General features: G+C 44.0%; 1 protein-coding gene across 1 annotated transcript; it reads left to right on the top strand.

The window, feature by feature from the left end:
• Positions 1-1,096: 1,096 nt before the first annotated feature.
• On the top strand, positions 1,097-16,740 carry LOC137543871 (matrilysin-like). Its single transcript, XM_068264943.1, has 5 exons — positions 1,097-1,254; positions 7,882-8,102; positions 9,390-9,538; positions 15,203-15,328; positions 16,277-16,740. Exons 1-5 carry the CDS (start codon positions 1,102-1,104, stop codon positions 16,453-16,455), a joined length of 828 nt encoding a protein of 275 aa, XP_068121044.1. The 5' UTR covers positions 1,097-1,101; the 3' UTR covers positions 16,456-16,740.
• The last annotated feature ends 889 nt before the right edge of the window (positions 16,741-17,629 follow it).

Here is a 17,629-nt window from a genome sequence, read left to right as displayed (position 1 = left end):
ACTACAAACGCACCTTGAACCCAAACAGAAGCTCTGCACATACACCAAAAGCATGGCTGTTAAGTGGGAGCAGCTGACAAAAAACGAATTAAATTAGTACATAGCAAGCAAATGAGCAGCGCTACTTAAAAACAGACTAGTGCCTACCTGCAAAAGAGTGCAAGCCCCACTTGTGGGGTCAAATACACACCGAGCATACACATGACCTGTCTACCACTGGAGGATGTTGGTTTCCTGTAACAGCTTGCATGCAACCTATTAAGTACTCGTCCCTCCCACTGCGAAGAAGTCAATCCTCCATGGTGCGTTTGTAGTTCCTGGGGGGGCTCAGCGCATCTCTGATTGGAGGCCATTCGGAGGCGGCCTGGTGTTGCGCTGATCCACCTTTTGCGCAATTTTCGATTTTTCAATTTTACTTGGTAGCACACCCAGGCTATGCATATACATAGGTTAGGATTTAGTTAGTGTCATGCCCCTCCCATGGAGGATCGACTTCTTCGCAGTGGGAGGGACGAGTACTTAATAGGTTGCATGCAAGCTGTTAATGGAAACCAACATCCTCCTCTAGTGGTAGACAGGTCATGTGTATGCTCGTTGTGTATTATATCCCACAAGTGGGGCTTGCACTCTTTTGCAGGTAGGCACTAGTCTGTTTTTAAGTAGCGCTGCTCATTTCCTTGCTATATACAATAAAATTTGCCTGAATTAGACAATTCAAGTCTTCAATAGGGAGATAAGTCCACCACCACCTCCCATTTTTAAACTGTTTTTAGTGTATTTTATTCTTCCTGGCGCCTCTGTTTTGTCCTATTTCCTATAAATTTTGAGAATACATCCAAGACTAAAATCCCTGCAGAGATATTTATTTTACTTACCATAAATTACATTTTCAAAACGAGCCTCTGAGCAACAGGATTTAGCAACAAAAAAATTAAGGAAGTTTCATGATCTATTCTGAGGCTGTGGTTTGCCAGCAGACCTGGTGATTACAACAAATGAAGTGTATGGGTCAATATGTCTTACCAGGAGGGTGAGCAGACTGCTGTGAAGTGAGTCATTAGATTGCAACACCTGGCCGCCATAATAAAAGAAGCTGCCCTGATGGGACGACACCACTGCAGGCTGTGCACTAGAGCAGTCACAATGGCCCAAATTCTTACCTTTATCTTCATTTCACTGTTCTATGGCACGCTTGCCATGCCTGCACCTCCAAGAGTGGACCCCATCACCCCGGAGGAACGGAAGACTGCAGAGGTACAATGAACTTTTACTACGCTAGTGGGATGAAGTAGGGTTTTTTGTTTTTTTACTAACTATTCTTTAAAGATGAGCTAATTACGTTTACGTAAAAATTTGCATACATTTTCACAATTACGTCTATACTTAATTACAATTGATTAAATCAATTGATTTTGTATAATCACTCGTAACTTCGCATGAATTTTTGCGTAATTTTTCACGTCATTTCATGCCGACTTTGACGGTAAATGGCAAAGCCCACAAACATGCTATTGTCACCAAAATTGCTACATAGGTTAAAGGGAATTGTGGGTCACATTTTTTTTTTTCAAAAAGACCTTGAAGTTTTTGAGAAAATTGATTGTAAAAATGCAAAGAAAAATGGTTGTTAAATTTTCCCTGAAATCTCGCATCACGATTACGATGCATAATTGCGAATTACAATGTGTAATTACGCCTTGGCGTAATTTGTGCTCATCACTACTATTCTTATGTGAAAGCAGGGGCATAACAACAAATCATGTGGCCCCCCAGAAAACCTTTAATGGGGCCCCCAAATTTTCACACCATTTCCCTTGCCAAGCCCTGGTGGCCCTCACAGTTTTAAAACAAGTGTGGGCATCGGAGTTAGTAAAAAAGGGCTCACAGGGATAGTGTACAAAAAAGGCGCCGCCATAGACTGCAATGCAAAATATCGGCTATTCGGCGCTCGACTGGAAAAAAGGGCGCCCGAGAAATAGCGGTTACAGGGATCGTGTTAACAAAAGTTTTCGTTTACAGAATAAGGTTTATAACAAATATCGTTTACAAGTTTGTTTTGAGTTTGTGTTATACTTATTTTTCCGTTTTTAAATTTCGCTTATATCAGTTTTTACTTATTTTTTAGTTTTAAAAATTCGCTTACAAAAGTATAACAACTAAATTTTCGTTTACACTTCTTTGATCATTTAAAAATTTGTTTTCATATGTATAATGCTTAAATACCGTTTTCAACCTTATTGTATTAGAAATACATCGCTTTTGGTATTAACTTTGTTTTTACACTTATAATGTGTTGATTATAGTTACTAAAATATCGCTTTTAATATTACTGTTATTTTAAGATTTCTAATGCGTACGTGATTGTAAGGCTATCTATTGTATTGTACATATTTATATATACTTTTCTCTATTTATAATATTAATGTATACGTGATTTTAAGGCTATTTTAAGGCTATTTATTCTATTACAAATATATAAATTATTTTATTCATGTTATTTGTAGAGAAGTATTTTAAGGATTAAATATATTATTGTTTATATGTGTTTAGGGTGTTTGTGCGGTGGGGATGGTTAGGTTCAGGCATTACCAGGGGGGTCTAGGGGTTAGGGATAGGTACAGGGAGGGTAAGGTATAGTTACAGTATAATATATGCAACCAGGGGTTGGTTAGGGTTAGGCACCACCAGGGGGTCTAGGGGTTAGGGTTAGGTACAGGGAGGGTTAGGTATAGTTACAGTGCAATATAGACCACCAGGGGGATGGTTAGGGTTAGGCACCACCAGGGGAGATTTAGGGTTAGGCACCACCAGGGGGGTCTTAGGGTTAGGCACCACCAGGGGGGTCTTAGGGCTAGGCACCACCAGGGGGTCTTAGGGTTAAGCACCACCGGGGGGGTCTTAGGGTTAGGCACCACCAGGGGTGTCTTAGGGTTAGGCACCACCAGGGGGGTCTTAGGGCTAGGAACCACCAGGGGGTCTTAGGGTTAGGCACCACCAGGGGGGGTCTTAGGGTTAGGCACTACCAGGGGGGTCTTAGGGTTAGGCACCACCAGGGGGGTCTAGGGGTTAGGGATAGGTACAGGGAGGGCTCTGTGTGAGAGTAAGGTTAGGTATAGTTACAGCACAATATATGTAAAATATACAATTTATTAAATTATGTATATTTAAACAAAAAGGGGGTCTAGGGGTTAGGGATAGGGAGAGATCTGTGTGAGCCTACAGTTAGGCTGGGTCCACACTAGACCCGGTTGCAGGACGGACACTGCAGTCCGGATCAGGGGAAGTACCCACCGTACTGCAAACTGATGAAAGTGCATCAGTTTTGCATCAGTTTCCGTTCAGGTTTTTCCCTGACAGAAAACGTCTCTATCATTAGGAAGGAGTGGGAGGATTTTTTGGGCCAATCATAAAGCTCAGGCTATTTGTTTTCACATCCGTTTTTTGCCTGTGGAGCTGGAGATGCGTTTTCTCATTGCTTTCACTACCCCTGCGTGTATCCGTGGTCCTGATCCGTTGCATGAAAATGCAGCAGGTCCGGACCTTCCGTTCAGGTTTTGAAAACGGATCCCCGCAAACGCAGACGGATCCGTTTTTTACTTGGGTGAGGCTGGCTGCTATTTTAAACATTAGTATCCGGGACTCCGTTTTTCATCAGGTTTGAAAAACGCAGCCACAGATACGTTTCCGGACCTAGTGTGGACGCAGCCTTAGGTATAATTACAGTAAAATATCTGTAAAACCTACCATTGCATTGCTATGCTTAACCTCCTTAGCGGTAACCCCGTGTGTGACACGGGGTAAGCCGCCGGAGGGTGCCGCTCAGGCCCTGCTGGGCCGATTTAAATAATTTTTTTTTGCTGGACGCAGCTAGCACTTTGCTAGCTGCGCCAGCACCCCAATCGCCGCTGCCGCGCGCCCGAACGCCGCTATCCGGTGCGGCGTGCGCCCCCCCCCCCCAGACCCCTGCGCTGCCTGGCCAATCAGTGCCAGGCAGCGCCAAGGGGTGGATCGGGTCTCCCAATGACGTCCCGACGTCATCCCGCCCAGTCGCCATGGCGACGGGGGAAGCCCTCCAGGAAATCCCGTTCTTTGAACAGGATTTCCTGATCGCCTATCGCCGGAGGCAATCGGCGGGGCTGGGGGGATGCCGCTGAGCAGCGGCTATCATGTAGCGAGCCCTGGGCTCGCTACATGATTTAAAAAAAAAAAAATTTAAAAAAAACTGCTGCGCTGCCCCCTGGCGGTATTTTTCATACCGCCAAGGGGGTTAATACAAGTGTAAATATCGTTTTTGTTAAAGACGCTATTTGACGTTTCTTTTCAGAATTCGTTTGTTGTTATAGACGGTATTTTGCCATTTCATTTCCGTTTATTTAACCTATTTAGCACTACATTTTCGTTTACAACCTCTTAAATGAAAAATACGGTTTTGCATTAAAACTTACAATTTCGGCTATACCCCGCGCCCTTTTTTTTTACAGGCGCCCTTTTTTGATACACGCGCGGGCATCATAGTCGTCACACCCATAACAAGTGTAGCTATCTGATCTGAAGGATAGACCCCAGTATCGGAGGGAGTGATGTAGTAGTGGGGGGCCACCTTACTGCTCTGGGCCCCCTGCTGTTGCAGTGACTGCTCCCCTGTAGTTATGCCCCTGTGTGAAAGTATTTATATTTAATTGTGTCTAATTGATTTTTTTTTTTTTACAAATAAACCAATATTCTTGCATTACTGACTTTAGCTGTTTCAAAATACTAGCTTGTCATTGTTATCATCAGCCACCTTAATCCCTATTCTCAATATTTATAGATGTTATGAGTGCTGGTACTTCAGTAGACGGATCAGTGCAGGGGGTCAGTTTATAACTGTAGAAGCTATGGGTGATCTTTCAAAGCAAACCTTTCAAGAAAGGATCAGCACACTATGCAATTAGTTTACTGTCAGTGTAATATCTTCTACAGTGCTCACTGGTGGGGACATGCAGTATATTAAATTGGTGATAAAACAGTACAGATATATTGCGTCATTGACCAGGACACCAGTTTAAGAAATTTTGAGTATTCCTATGTACACCACATCCTGGGCCGGATTTACCATAAGGCACTGTACGTGCCTACAGGTGCCAAATGATGGAAAGTCGTCTCACTCGCCTCCCAAAGCGCCACCCGCCCTCCTTCCCTATGCAGAGTTCTGATGAGAGTGTAAATGAGAGGTTACTCACCCAGCTCTCTGCATTCCACTGACAAGATCTCCCTCCAGTCGGGGGCACCTCTAACCACTTAATACTGAGGTTCCTCTAGCTCCCTAATACTTGGGGGCACTTCTAGCTACTTAATATTGAGGTTATATCTGGCTACCTAATACTTGAGGGCACCTCTAGCTACTTAATATAAAGTAGCTAGAGGTGCCCCAAAGTATTAGGTAGCTAGAGGAACCTCAGTATTGAGGATACGTCTGGCTGTCTAATACTAATGGGCACCTGTATGACCTATGCTGAGCAAGGGAAGTAAGGGAGGAGTGACAGATGGGCCAGTCAGCACACTTGCGGTGCGGTTCGGAGAGGGTTTGTAGGTTCTTGGAGGGCGAAATCTAAGGTGCCAGGACATCTGTGCTTATAGGCTCTTGTGAGGTAAATCCGGGGCTGACCACATCCCATATTTCATGTTTCTATGGATTGTCAGTAGTGATCTCAATCTGCTAATTACGATTATTCAAAGTTTCGCATACATTTTCGCAATTACAGCCATACATAATTACGATTTGGACATTCAATTAAATTTGTGTAATCCATTTGTAATTTTGAGTAATTTTTGCATAATATAGTACCAATTTTAGCGGTTAGTAGCAAAGAGCAAAGCCCCCCCATACATGCTATTGTTACTGAAATTATGTGAAGGAGAAGAGTGGGAAGAAGTCAAAACATTGTTTTTTAAAAAGACCTTGTAGTTTTTGTGAAAATTGATTTTGACAATGCCAAGGGAAAATCATTTTTAAATTGTTATTTTTGTAAGTTTAAATACCATTTTCCTTTGCAATTTTTAAAATTGATTTTCTCAAAAACTACAAGCTCTTTTTTGACTTGTTCCCACTCTTCTCCTTAACATACATAGCGATTTTGGTGACAGGAAGTTGGCAGGAAATGGTGTTAAAATTATGCGAAATCGCAGAATTACGGTTCCTGATTACATTGACAAGCAAAATGAATTACGATTTTACCCGAAATTTTGTATTATGTTTTCACATCGGAAATTGTGAATTACGATGATGTGAAATTTGTGCTCATCAATAATTCTCAGTGACTGTATTAGCAGTGCTGCCACACATTGATGTTAAAGTATAATCTCAATGATAGAAATATGTATATTTTATATGCCGACTTGTAATTACTAAGAGACTTGCAAATTAGTGTTTGAATGATTGCAGCCTTCACAGCGAGAGTTTGTTTGAGCCACCTTTTACACTAGCAGGGTTAGCCTGTGTTGCGTTATCCTATTTTGCAGCACGGGGCCGCAAAAGCAATGAAAGTCTGTAGAGACTTTTACAATTATTGCAGTCCGTTGTGGTGCGCCGGAAGTATCCAATTAGATGCAAGGGCAACAGCGCGTCAACGCAAGCACCACGCTTAACGCACGAAGCTTGGGGTAATGGTCTATGGGCGATGCACATTGTGTAAACGACAGAGCGCAGTGCGCATGCGGGGCCAAACGGGAATCTCAGTGATGTACTTACTGTCCAGCTGGTAGTATATCACTGAGCAGGGGGCGGTGCTATGCATATGACCTTGTCAGTGCACTCTGCCACAGGGTCATATATTTGTAATTTTTTGTGCTGTGGTAGGATGTGGCATCGTTTCCCACCGCAATGGATGTCACACGTGTTGTCCCTCTGTGGGAAGAGAGGAGCGATCCGCTATCATAGGCTGAAGCCTATGACAGCTATGATTGACTGGCGGGGGAGAGAGGGACGGGAATAAATTATTTTAAAAAAATAGTCAAATTTATTAATAAAATAATAACATCAGACCCCACCAACAAAGAGCTCTGTTGGTGGGGAGAAAAGGGGGGGGGGGGGGGGGTGAATCACTTGTGTGCTGAGATGTGCGGCCCTGTATCAGCCCTGATAAAATCTGAGGCTAAGCATCCAGTCTGGCTTTGCTATAATGACTCAGCTATAATGATTCCTGAGCAGAGCCAGAAGGAGGCAGGCTTGGGCTTGAAAAGACATCAGAGAACACAGACTCAGCTATGATTCCAGAGCAAAGCCAGACTGAATGCTCAGTCGGGGATTTTATCAGGGCTGATTAGAAGCAGGCTGAGCAGTGAAGGATGAAACAGAGAGCAAGGTAGGTGTTTTCTCTAATGTTCCCATTGATATATATGGTAAAATATATGAGGGTGCTTCGTCTCTGGTTCACTTTAAAGCTGCAGTGGCCTATTTAGTGAAAAAAACACCTGGTCTTTAGGAGGGTTTAACACCGCGGTCCTCACGTGGTTAAGGTGTTGGGGGGGGGGGGGTTTGGGAGCCCTGGGGCGCCTACTAGTCTAATAGCAATCAGTGTGTGACGGCTGGGGTGGGTGGGTTGGAGGGGCGCACTTTAATGTCTCAGCCTTGGGTGCTGGAGGACCTTGTCCCGGCTCTGGAGGTAAGTCACGCTGATCTGTGGGTATGATTTAGACAGGATGAGTGTAAGCAACCAGGTGTGCCCTGGATGGGGTCCCTAGTGGAAGAGGTAAGGAAGAAGTTTTGCCCCCTCCATTGCAGGGGTCAGTTACCCATAGTTACGCCACTGGCCTTAGTGTCACTTCTCCTGTTCTGTACAGCATACATGTGATCGCTTGACTGTGCTTTTCAACAATTTTAATTTTTTCATCTTTGACCAGGAATATTTGAATAAGTACTACATAATGACCAACAAATCTGGAAACACCATGGCGGACAAGATAAGAGAAATGCAAAAATTCTTTGGAATGAAGGTTACTGGGACTCTGGACCACAGCACAATGGATATCATGAAGACCCCTAGATGTGGCATGCCTGATGTGGGAGCGTTCACCGCCTTCCCAGGAAGACCAAGATGGCCAAGTAATTCTCTGACCTACAGGTGGGTTTTAGAGTGAGAGAGGTCATTTCTTCCACAGATTTAATCCTAAATAAAACTTTACTGAAGTCCAACATTCATTTTAAAGTGGACCTGAATTTAGAACTCCTCTCTGCTCTAAAAGATACACAACAGCATAATAACCTTCCAACAAAAAAAAATTCTTTGTTACAGCTGATACAAATCCTAAAATACATATGCACAGTTTCTACTTCCTGATTCATGGAAGCAGACATATTGTTTACTGCCTCTGCTTTCAAATGGGCTTATCTGATTATCTGCCATAGGCAGTCATGTGACATGGGGGGAGGGGTCGATCAAATTACCACTAGTGATTAGACACAAGTGAGGGGGAATTAGACAGGCTAAACTCTTTCAATACATACAGGGTGCATTTCTGTTATGTTTTCCTTGTATTCTGCGCAAGAGTTCAGGTCCACTTTAAAGGATACCCGAACTGAAATGTGACATAATGAGATAGACATGGGTATGTACAGTGCCTAACACACAAATAACTATGCTGTGTTCCTTTCTTTCTCTGCCTGAAAGAGTTAAATATCAGGTATGTAAGTGGCTGACTCAGTCCTGACTCAGACAGGAAGTGACTACAGTGTGACCCTCACTGATAAGAAATTCCCCTTTTTTACCTCTTTCTTGCTCTCAGAAGCCATTTCCTGCTATGAAAGTGTTTTATAGTTGGAATTTCTTATCAGTGAGGGTCACACTGTAGTCACTTCCTGTCTGAGTCAGGACTGAGTCAGCCACTTGCATACCTTATATTTAACTCTTTCAGGCAGAGAAAGAAAAAAAGGAACACAGCATAGTTATTTGTGTGCTAGGCACTGTACATACACATGTCTATCTCATTATGTCACATTTCAGTTTGGGTATCCTTTAAGGGTGAAAACCTAGCTTTGAAGACAACTGTCTCAATTACATGGACTGCCATTCTTAATGATAATACAGAACACTGACAAGGTAGATGAGTGTTGGGGCACATGAGCGTGTCACCCACACCAGCCAAGGACACCAGCCACCTGTACTAAGTACAGTGCTACGGAAGATGTTTGCGCTATAGAAGTAAAAAACAAAAATGTCACATTTACTGGGTGGTGTATCTGCATGGGTATGTTGGGGGAGTGGTGTCAGATCAGCTTGGGGGAGTGGCTGGTACCATCCCTGGGGTCTTCCAGCTTGTTGCTATGGCGCTGTGTGACGCTCACTTCAGTTTTATGGATTTTTTGTTGATCCACTGATAAATGCTTATCCCTGTCTGGCTTTCTTGAACAGAATCCTGAATTTCACTCCAGACCTTCCAAGGAACGTGGTTGAAGACTCCATTCAGAAGGCGCTCAATGTGTGGAGCGCTGTCACTCCGCTCAGATTCAGCAAGGTCCAAGCAGGAAACGCAGATATACTTATTCAGTTTTCCAGGCAATGTAAGCTGGTCTTTTTATATACTGAAAATGTTAAAGCACAACAGAACAATGAACAATGCAAATTTCCTGGCTGTCCTGCTGATCCACTGCTACTAATCCTTTTAGCAATAGACCCTGAACAAGCATACTGCTCTTATTGAAGTCTGACTGGATTAGCTTTAAGGCCCATACGCACGTCGGATTTTTTTTAAACGACGGGTCGTTTGGACGTCCCGTCGTTCAGTCGTCCAGACGTCAAATCAGGCGTGTGTACAGTCCGTCGTTCAGGTGATAAGACTGGTCTTGAGCGATCCGCCTAGTGGATCGCTCAAGACCCAGGTGGATCGCTCAAGACCAGTCTTATAACCTGAACGACGGACTCTACACACGCCCGATTTGACGTCCGGACGACTGAACGACGGGACGTCCAAACGACCCGTCGTTTAAAAAAATCCGACGTGTGTATGGGCCTGTAGGCTTGTTTCAGGTGTGTGACTCAGACACTATAGCAGACAAAGAGATCAGCTGGACTGCCAGGCAACTGGCATTGTTTTAAATGAAATACATATGGCAGCTACTATCTCTTCCTTCACGTTCTCTTTGAGGTGTAAAAAATACAAATCCACCAGATAGAGCCTAAAGGTGGCCATACACTGGTCGATTTGCCATCAGATTCGACCAACAGACAGATCCCTATCTGATCGAATCTGATCAGAGAGGGATCGTATGGCTACCTTTACAGCAAACAGATTGTGAACCGATTTCAGCCTGAAACCGTTCACAATCTGTTGTGGTGGTGCTGCTGCCCCCGCCCGCCCGCATACATTACCTGCTCCGCCGGCGCGACTCCAGTCCCCCGGTCACCGCTGCTCTGTCTGCGCTCTGGTCTCCAGGTCCGGCATGCCTCACTTCTTCTAGCCCGGCAGGAAGTTTAAACAGTAGAGGGCGCTCTACTGTTTAAACTTCCTGCCGGGCTAGAAGAAGTGAGGCATGCCGGACCTGGAGACCAGAGCGCAGACAGAGCAGCAGTGACCGGGAGACTGGAGTCGCGCCAGCGGAGCAGGTAATGTATGCGGGCTCTATTGCGTCGGTCATCAGGCACTCGAACGCCGCTAGCGATGCGCTCTTTACCCGCGGTCGATCGACGGTTATTTTCCGCACGGCGCGATCGACGGGATCGGACGAAATGGATCGAAATTCGGCGTGTAGCGTGAACGATTGGCAGCAGATTCGATCCCAGTGATCGAATCTGCTGTCGAAACGGGCGCAAATCGGGCCAGTGTATGGCCAGCTTTAAGGCCTGTACACACGCCGTACTAAAGGCAACGACGAATCCATCATCACCTATCGCTGGGCGGGTTTTCAGCAGACAGTCCGGCGTGTGTACAGTCTGTCGGCGGACTGATAAGGCTGTTTCTGAACGATCCGTTGTTGCCTTTAGTACGGCGTGTGTACGGGCCTTTAGGCCTTGATTCTGAAAAAGTAAGGTGCCCATCAGCTCGTGTTATTTTTAATGATTGGGACTTGTTAACAAGCGCACGCAACGTGTGGTCCTGGCTGCGTAGCATGCAAACTTTAGTTACACCCGATGCTTGTAAATGTCGCGCGATAGAGACATAGGTGGAATGCGCAACTTCACTGTAGTAGGGTCCGCGCTAGTGAAGTATCGCGGTCACGCTACGTCATTATCGCTGACTAATTCTCACTAATATTATAAATGCGAAAGTTTGGATGTTTGGATATTTGTTACTCAGTCACGCAACAATGGCTAAACAGATTTGAATGATATTTGACAAACACATAGTACATTACCTGGAATAACATATAGGATACTTTTTATCCCCATAACCAAAAAGTGAGCCGAGACAAATACAAATTTCACTGAGAAAATGTAACAGCCAATCAGATTTGTTTCATTTCAATGCAAATTATTGATGCCAAAGACTGCAAAGCTCACAAACTTGGTCATCGAGAAATTGTGTGTTAGGGTTAGAAAAAGTGGCCGCAGCCAACACCAGCCAAATACATACACGGACAACGCCGGGGGGTCATCAGTGGGCAGAGACAAATACATATTTCACTGGGAAAATGTGAACTGCAACCATTCTTACACTGTTAATGGCAGGGTTCTCAAACTGTGCACAGTTGGTAACTGGGTGACTGGGATTAACCTCCTTGGCAGTTAATTTTTTTTTTCCTAATTAAAAAAATCCTTTTTTTTAAAAAAAAAATTTTTGTTTCATGTAAAGCTACCAGAGTGGTAGCTACATGAAACACCACTAGAGGGCGCATGTGGCCCTCTAGTCCGATCGTCGCCGGCATCTATAGCAAACAGGGGAACGCGTATATAACGCGTTCCTCTGTTTGGCTTCTCCTGTCGCCATGGCGACGATCGGGATGACGTCATGGACGTCAGCCGACGTCCTGACGTCAGGCACACCCGATCCAGCCCATAGCGCTGCCCGGAACTCATTGATCCGGGCAGCGCAGGGCTCTGGCGGGGGGGCCTCTTCAGCCGCTGCGTGCGGCCGATCGCCGCAGAGCGGCGGCGATCAAGCTGTGCGCGCGGCTAGCAAAGTGCTGGCTGCGCGCACAGCAATTTACAGTATAAAAATCGCCCCACCAGGGGCTGAGATCTCCCCCTGCGCGGCATAGCCCGAGCTCAGCTCGGGCTTACCGCCAGGGAGGTTAATATTCAGAAAAGTGGGTGTGAGCCTACAAAAGCCAATCAAAATTCACCTATTAATTTCCAAGGGGAATATTTAATTGCTGCCATTCTTGCACAATGGCACAAGCCTCAAACCTGGTAGTTGGTCATTGGATGACTGATGCCAAAGACTGCAAAGCTCACAAACTAGGTCATTAAGTAATTGAGTAATTGTGTGTTAGGGTTAGAAAAAGTGGGCAGAGCCGACACCAGCCAAATACATACCCGGGAAATACCGGGTCATCAGCTAGTCATCTCTAAATTAATATTGTAAACAATAAGCAATTTTATTCATTATGTTATTTTCACTACAGTTCCCCTTTAAATGGGTCCTTTCATGCTTGCTGGGGTCAGGGGCATAGCAATGGCCCCCCTGAACCTCCCTGCAAAGTGATCATGGAGGCCCCTGCAGATTTTTGTCCTCAAACTGTCCTTCGTGTCCTTCCTCCCCCCGGCAGAGTAAGCGCATTGCAGCTGTGTAGACATAGTTACCTGACCAGGCTGCATCAGAGATCCTCTTTCTTGCGTCAGCCATTCGCTTTATGCTGCCCTTTCCCGCTCCAGAGGAACATGAGACCCGACACAATGTTTACAGGTAAATATTACAGCGCCCCCTGCACTTCCTCTGAAAACTGGGAAGGAAGAGGAGGAGCTCTCTCCTGCAGTCAAAGCATTGCTGCACATATTGCCCTGGACAGTGCACATGTCTGCCAATCATGACTTGAATGGCAGCCATGCTGTATCGGAAACAACTCCTCATAGGCTACAATTCACAAAAAATTACCACATGCAGTAATGCAGAAAACAGCTGACTTTACCGAACATTTAGTGAAGTGTCAATTCACTAAGGTTATTACTGCATGGCAACCTGAAATTGCTGACTAGTGGGGTAAATTACTGATTTATGCAGTAAATACCTCAACACATATCAGTAAATGTCAATGCACAAAGATTAGAGCATGCAGTAAAACCAAGAGAGATATTCAGTATTTCTCTCCAGCTCTGATCTGCCCGAAACTAGCAAATAGCATGTGATAGCATTGGCAGACAGCAGAGAACAAAAAGAGATTTGAGAAGTGAAATTAAATGTATTGGATTTACAGAAAGTGTGCACTAATTGTTTAAACAAAATTAGGGAGGTGCATACATTTGCGAACCACAAAAAATAAATGAAATCAATATTTAGTAGATCCTCCTTTTGCACAAATTACAGCCTCTAAACGCTTCCTGTAGGTTCCAATTAAAGTCTGGATTCTGGTTGAAGGTATTTTCTATTCCTCTTTACAAAGCATCTCTAGTTCATTCAGGTTTGATGGCTTCCGAGCATGGGCAGTTCTCTTTAACTCGCACCACAAATTTTCAAATATATTCAGGTCTGTGGACTGAGATGGCCATTCCAGAACGTTACTTGTTCCTCTGCATGAATGCCTTAGTTTGAGCAGTGTTTTGGGTCGTTGTCTTGTTGAAAGATCCAGCCCCGGCACAGCTTCAGCTTTGTCACCGATTCCTGGACATTGGTCTCCAGAATCTGCTGATACTGAGTGGAATCCCTCAACTTTGACAAGATTCTTAATTCCTGCACTGCCCACACAGCCCCACAACATGATGGAACCACCACCATAATTTACTGTAGGTAGCAGGTGTTTTTCTTGGAATTCTGTGTTGTTTTTCCTTCATGCATAACTCCCCTTGTTATGCCCAAATAACTCAATTTTAGTTTCATCAGTCCACAGCACCTTATTCCAAAATGAAGCTGGCTTGTCCGAATATGCTTTAACATACCTCAAGTGGCTCTGTTTGTGCTGTTGGCAGAGAAAAGCCTTCCTCTGCATCACTCTCACATACAGCATCTCCTTGTGTAAAGTGCGCTGAATGGTTGAACGATGCACAGCGACTCCATCTGCAGCAAGATGATGTTGTAGGTCTTTAGTGCTGGTCTGTGGGTTGACTCCGACTGTTCTCACCATTCGTCACTTCTGTTTTTCCTAGATTTTTGATGGTCTGCCACTTCAAGCCTTAACTTGAACTGAGCCCGTGGTCTTCCATTTCCTCAATATATTCCTAACTGTGGAAACAGACAGCTGAAATCTCTGAGACAGCTTTCTGTATCCTTCCCCTAAACCATGATTGTGAACAATCTTTGTCTTCAGGTCATTTGAGTTGTTTTGAGACCCCCATGTTGCTACTCTTCAGAGAAAATTAAAAGTGGAGGGAAACTTACGATTGACCCCCTTAAATACTCTATCTCATAATTGGATTCACCTGTGTATGTATGTCAGGAGTCACTGAGCTTACCAAGCCAATTTGAGTTCCAATAATTAGTTCTAATGGTTTTGGAATCAATAAAATGACTACAGTGCCCAAAATTATGCACATGCATAATTTTATTTAAAGAATTATTGCGCACTTTCTGTAAATCCAATACATTTCATTTCACTTCTCAAATATCACTGTGTGTGTCCTATATGATATATTTAACTGACATTTTTTTTATAGTAACAACCAACGATATATACAGGAAAATCGTAACGATTAACAAGGTTGCCAAAACTTTCGCATCCCTCTGTGTATAGTGATTAACAGAAGAGTGGCCTCTAGTGGCATGTAAGCACATCTAAGGTGATGCAGGAAGCCAGGAACAGCTGGTGCAGACCACTATCACCAGTTTGCTGCAGAGACCTGCTTCATAGCTAGCGAGACTTCTACATACAAAACAGGGCTTGGTGAATTGATGCAGCATTTTTTGGTAAATTACCGAACTTCTACTGCATGAGTGATAAATAATCATTGTGAACTTGGGAAAAAAAAGTCTAAAATACTAAATGCGGTATTTTACTAACCTGATTTTGTTTTTATGATCAGCCCTTTGTGAGCCATTTTACTTAAAAGAACAATGGATAGAGTGCTGCTTATTAACATTCAAACTCAAAGTTAATCTATTCACATTAATAGTGCAATATATATTATCTCTGTTGCAGTACATGGAGATCAGTCCGCTTTTGATGGTCCCAGTGGGGTGTTGGCTCATGCCTATGCTCCCGGCGGAGGAATAGGCGGTGATGCCCACTTTGATGAAGATGAAAGATGGTCCAACAACAGATCAGGTATATTCCTTTTTGTTTATATACTCTCTTGACTTTTTGAAAGGGAAGATACGAGGTTGGCACTAAACTCACTAGCAGGAAGATGGTGCTTCAGTTTGCTCCACAATGGTGAGCACTCATGAGTTGCAGTCCAACGATTAGACAAAGAACTGACCACTGCTTTTATGGTTGATTCAGCTGTACCGCAAAGATTAAGGTGAGAAACCAGCCTAAGGCCAGAAACCCGCCAGGAGCAATTTTCTGAGCGTTTTGCGATTTGAAAACTCCAGCTAATGTATTGATATGGGTGTGATCCCACTTGAGCGATGTGATTTTATAAAAATCCCCCATAGCATGGCATTAGCAAGAGCTTTTCAAATCACTAGCGCTTAGAAATCGCTCCTAGTGGGTTTCTGGCCTAAGGGCTTGTTCGCACTACAAGAACTTTTCTAATCGCATGTGATGTTAAAAGCTCTTGCTAATGGGAAAAATAATAAAAAATAAGCTTTTTTTATTTAAAAAAAAATAAGATAAATATTTGTAAAAAAAAAAAAAAAAAAAAGCGATCAGTCCCCACCAACGGAGCTTTCTGTTGGTGGGGACGGATCACTTTCTTTTTATTTACAAATATTTTTCTTAAAAAAAGAGGGGGAATCACTTGTGTGCTGAGTTGTATGGCCCTGCAGTGAGGCCTTAAAGCTGCAGTGGTCCAATTAAGAGAAAATGGCTTGGTCACTAGGTGGGTTTAACACCGCGGTCCTCAAAGCTTAAAAGACACTGCCTATTTATGTGATATGCTGTATTTTAGGGTGTTTTTTTTCTATTACTGTAGAGGGGTCTTCATCTAACATTTTGCTGGGCAGGCCTACTTAGACCTCTGTTAAGTTCATGTAAATTTGGCTCCACCCATGACCACACCCCCATTCTGGTGTGTAAACACAACAATTCACAGTGATTATTTCTTCATAGGCTTCAACCTGTTTCTGGTGGCTGCACATGAGTTTGGCCATTCCTTGGGTCTGGGTCACTCCACCGATCGCAGTGCTCTGATGTTCCCAACCTACCAATTTGTCAACACCAATAACTTCCGTCTGCCGCAAGATGACGTCAATGGAATCCAGTCCCTGTATGGAAGAAGGCAGCAGTAATGGCAAAGCAGAAACCACAGGAGCGCTCAGATAACCAGAATATAAAATGCTTATGTTTACGTATTGCAATCCATCTAATACATATACATGATAATGTAATATGTAAAGTTACCAGCCCCTGGAAGTTACATTATCAATAGCTTTCAGCTATTTGCTTTACTAATCATAAAGGCTTTTTTTCCAGGGTTTTCATGAAGTGAATGGGTGCAAAAATGACACTTGCGTTATTAACGGTAAATGTTGAACTCATTTTTTTGCATTTACAATAAATATTTGGAATCCGCACTTTATTGAGATTATTCATTTTATAATTGTATTGCTTTCTACCATCTTCATGATTTGTATGTGTATTTCTTGCCTCTCCCCATCTCATCTGTTGTACAAAATACCCTTATGTGAACAGAAAAAAAAAACAGTTAATGGAATCCCCCTCCCTGGATAAGAACGGCCACAACACAGAGTAGAAACAATGTGGCACTCAGTAACTCACTGTACAGTTGCAGAGGTTTCACAGTATTTGATGCATAAATATTTAAAAGCACATACTGGTCACAGGGGAGAGGGAAGGCAATAAAATCCATGATGACTGTATCCCCCCAGTGTAGATAGACAGAAGGACCCCTGCAGTATAGGAAGCCCCCTCAGTATAGGTAGCCAGAGGCCTCCAGTGTAGGTCGGCAGAGGGATCCTACAGTATAGGCAGCCCCCTCAGAATAGGTAGCCAGAGGGCCTCAAGTATAAGTAGGCAGAGGGATCTTACAGTATAGGCAGCCCCCTCAGTATAGTTAGCCAGAGGGCCCCCTGTGTAGATAAGCAGAGGGACACCTGCAGTATAGGCAGCCCCCTCAGTATAGGTAGCCAGAAGGCCTCCAGTGTAGATAGGCAAAGGGATCCTATAGTATAGGCAGGCCCCTCAGTATAAGTAGCCAGAGGTCCCACCAGTGTAGGTAAAGGGACCTCTGCAGTACAGGTAGCCAGTGTGGGTAGGTAGAGAGATTTCTGCAGTATAGGTTGCCTACTCAATATAGGTAGCTTGAGGGCCATAAGTGTAGGTAGGCAGAGGAACCCCAGCAGTATGTAGCCCCCTCAGTATATGTAGCCAGAGGGCCGGCAGTGTAGGTAGGCAGAGAAACCCCAGCAGTATGTAGCTATCTCAGTATATGTAGCCAGAGGG

This window comes from Hyperolius riggenbachi, chromosome 2, assembly GCF_040937935.1.
Source record: "Hyperolius riggenbachi isolate aHypRig1 chromosome 2, aHypRig1.pri, whole genome shotgun sequence".
In the NCBI taxonomy this organism is placed as follows: Eukaryota; Metazoa; Chordata; class Amphibia; order Anura; family Hyperoliidae; genus Hyperolius; species Hyperolius riggenbachi.
Note: the sequence above shows the minus strand (reverse complement) of the source record. Positions and strands in the feature narration are given on the sequence as shown.

What these genes read in the sequence shown, in the direction of transcription:
- LOC137543871 (XM_068264943.1), top strand. Translation starts at nt 1,102, where the DNA reads ATGGGACGACACCACTGCAGGCTGTGCACTAGAGCAGTCACAATGGCC. An exon ending in AGGAACGGAAGACTGCAGAG is followed by an intron (nt 1,255 to 7,881) that starts GTACAATGAACT and finishes ATCTTTGACCAG; the next exon opens with GAATATTTGAATAAGTACTA. An exon ending in AGTAATTCTCTGACCTACAG is followed by an intron (nt 8,103 to 9,389) that starts GTGGGTTTTAGA and finishes TTTCTTGAACAG; the next exon opens with AATCCTGAATTTCACTCCAG.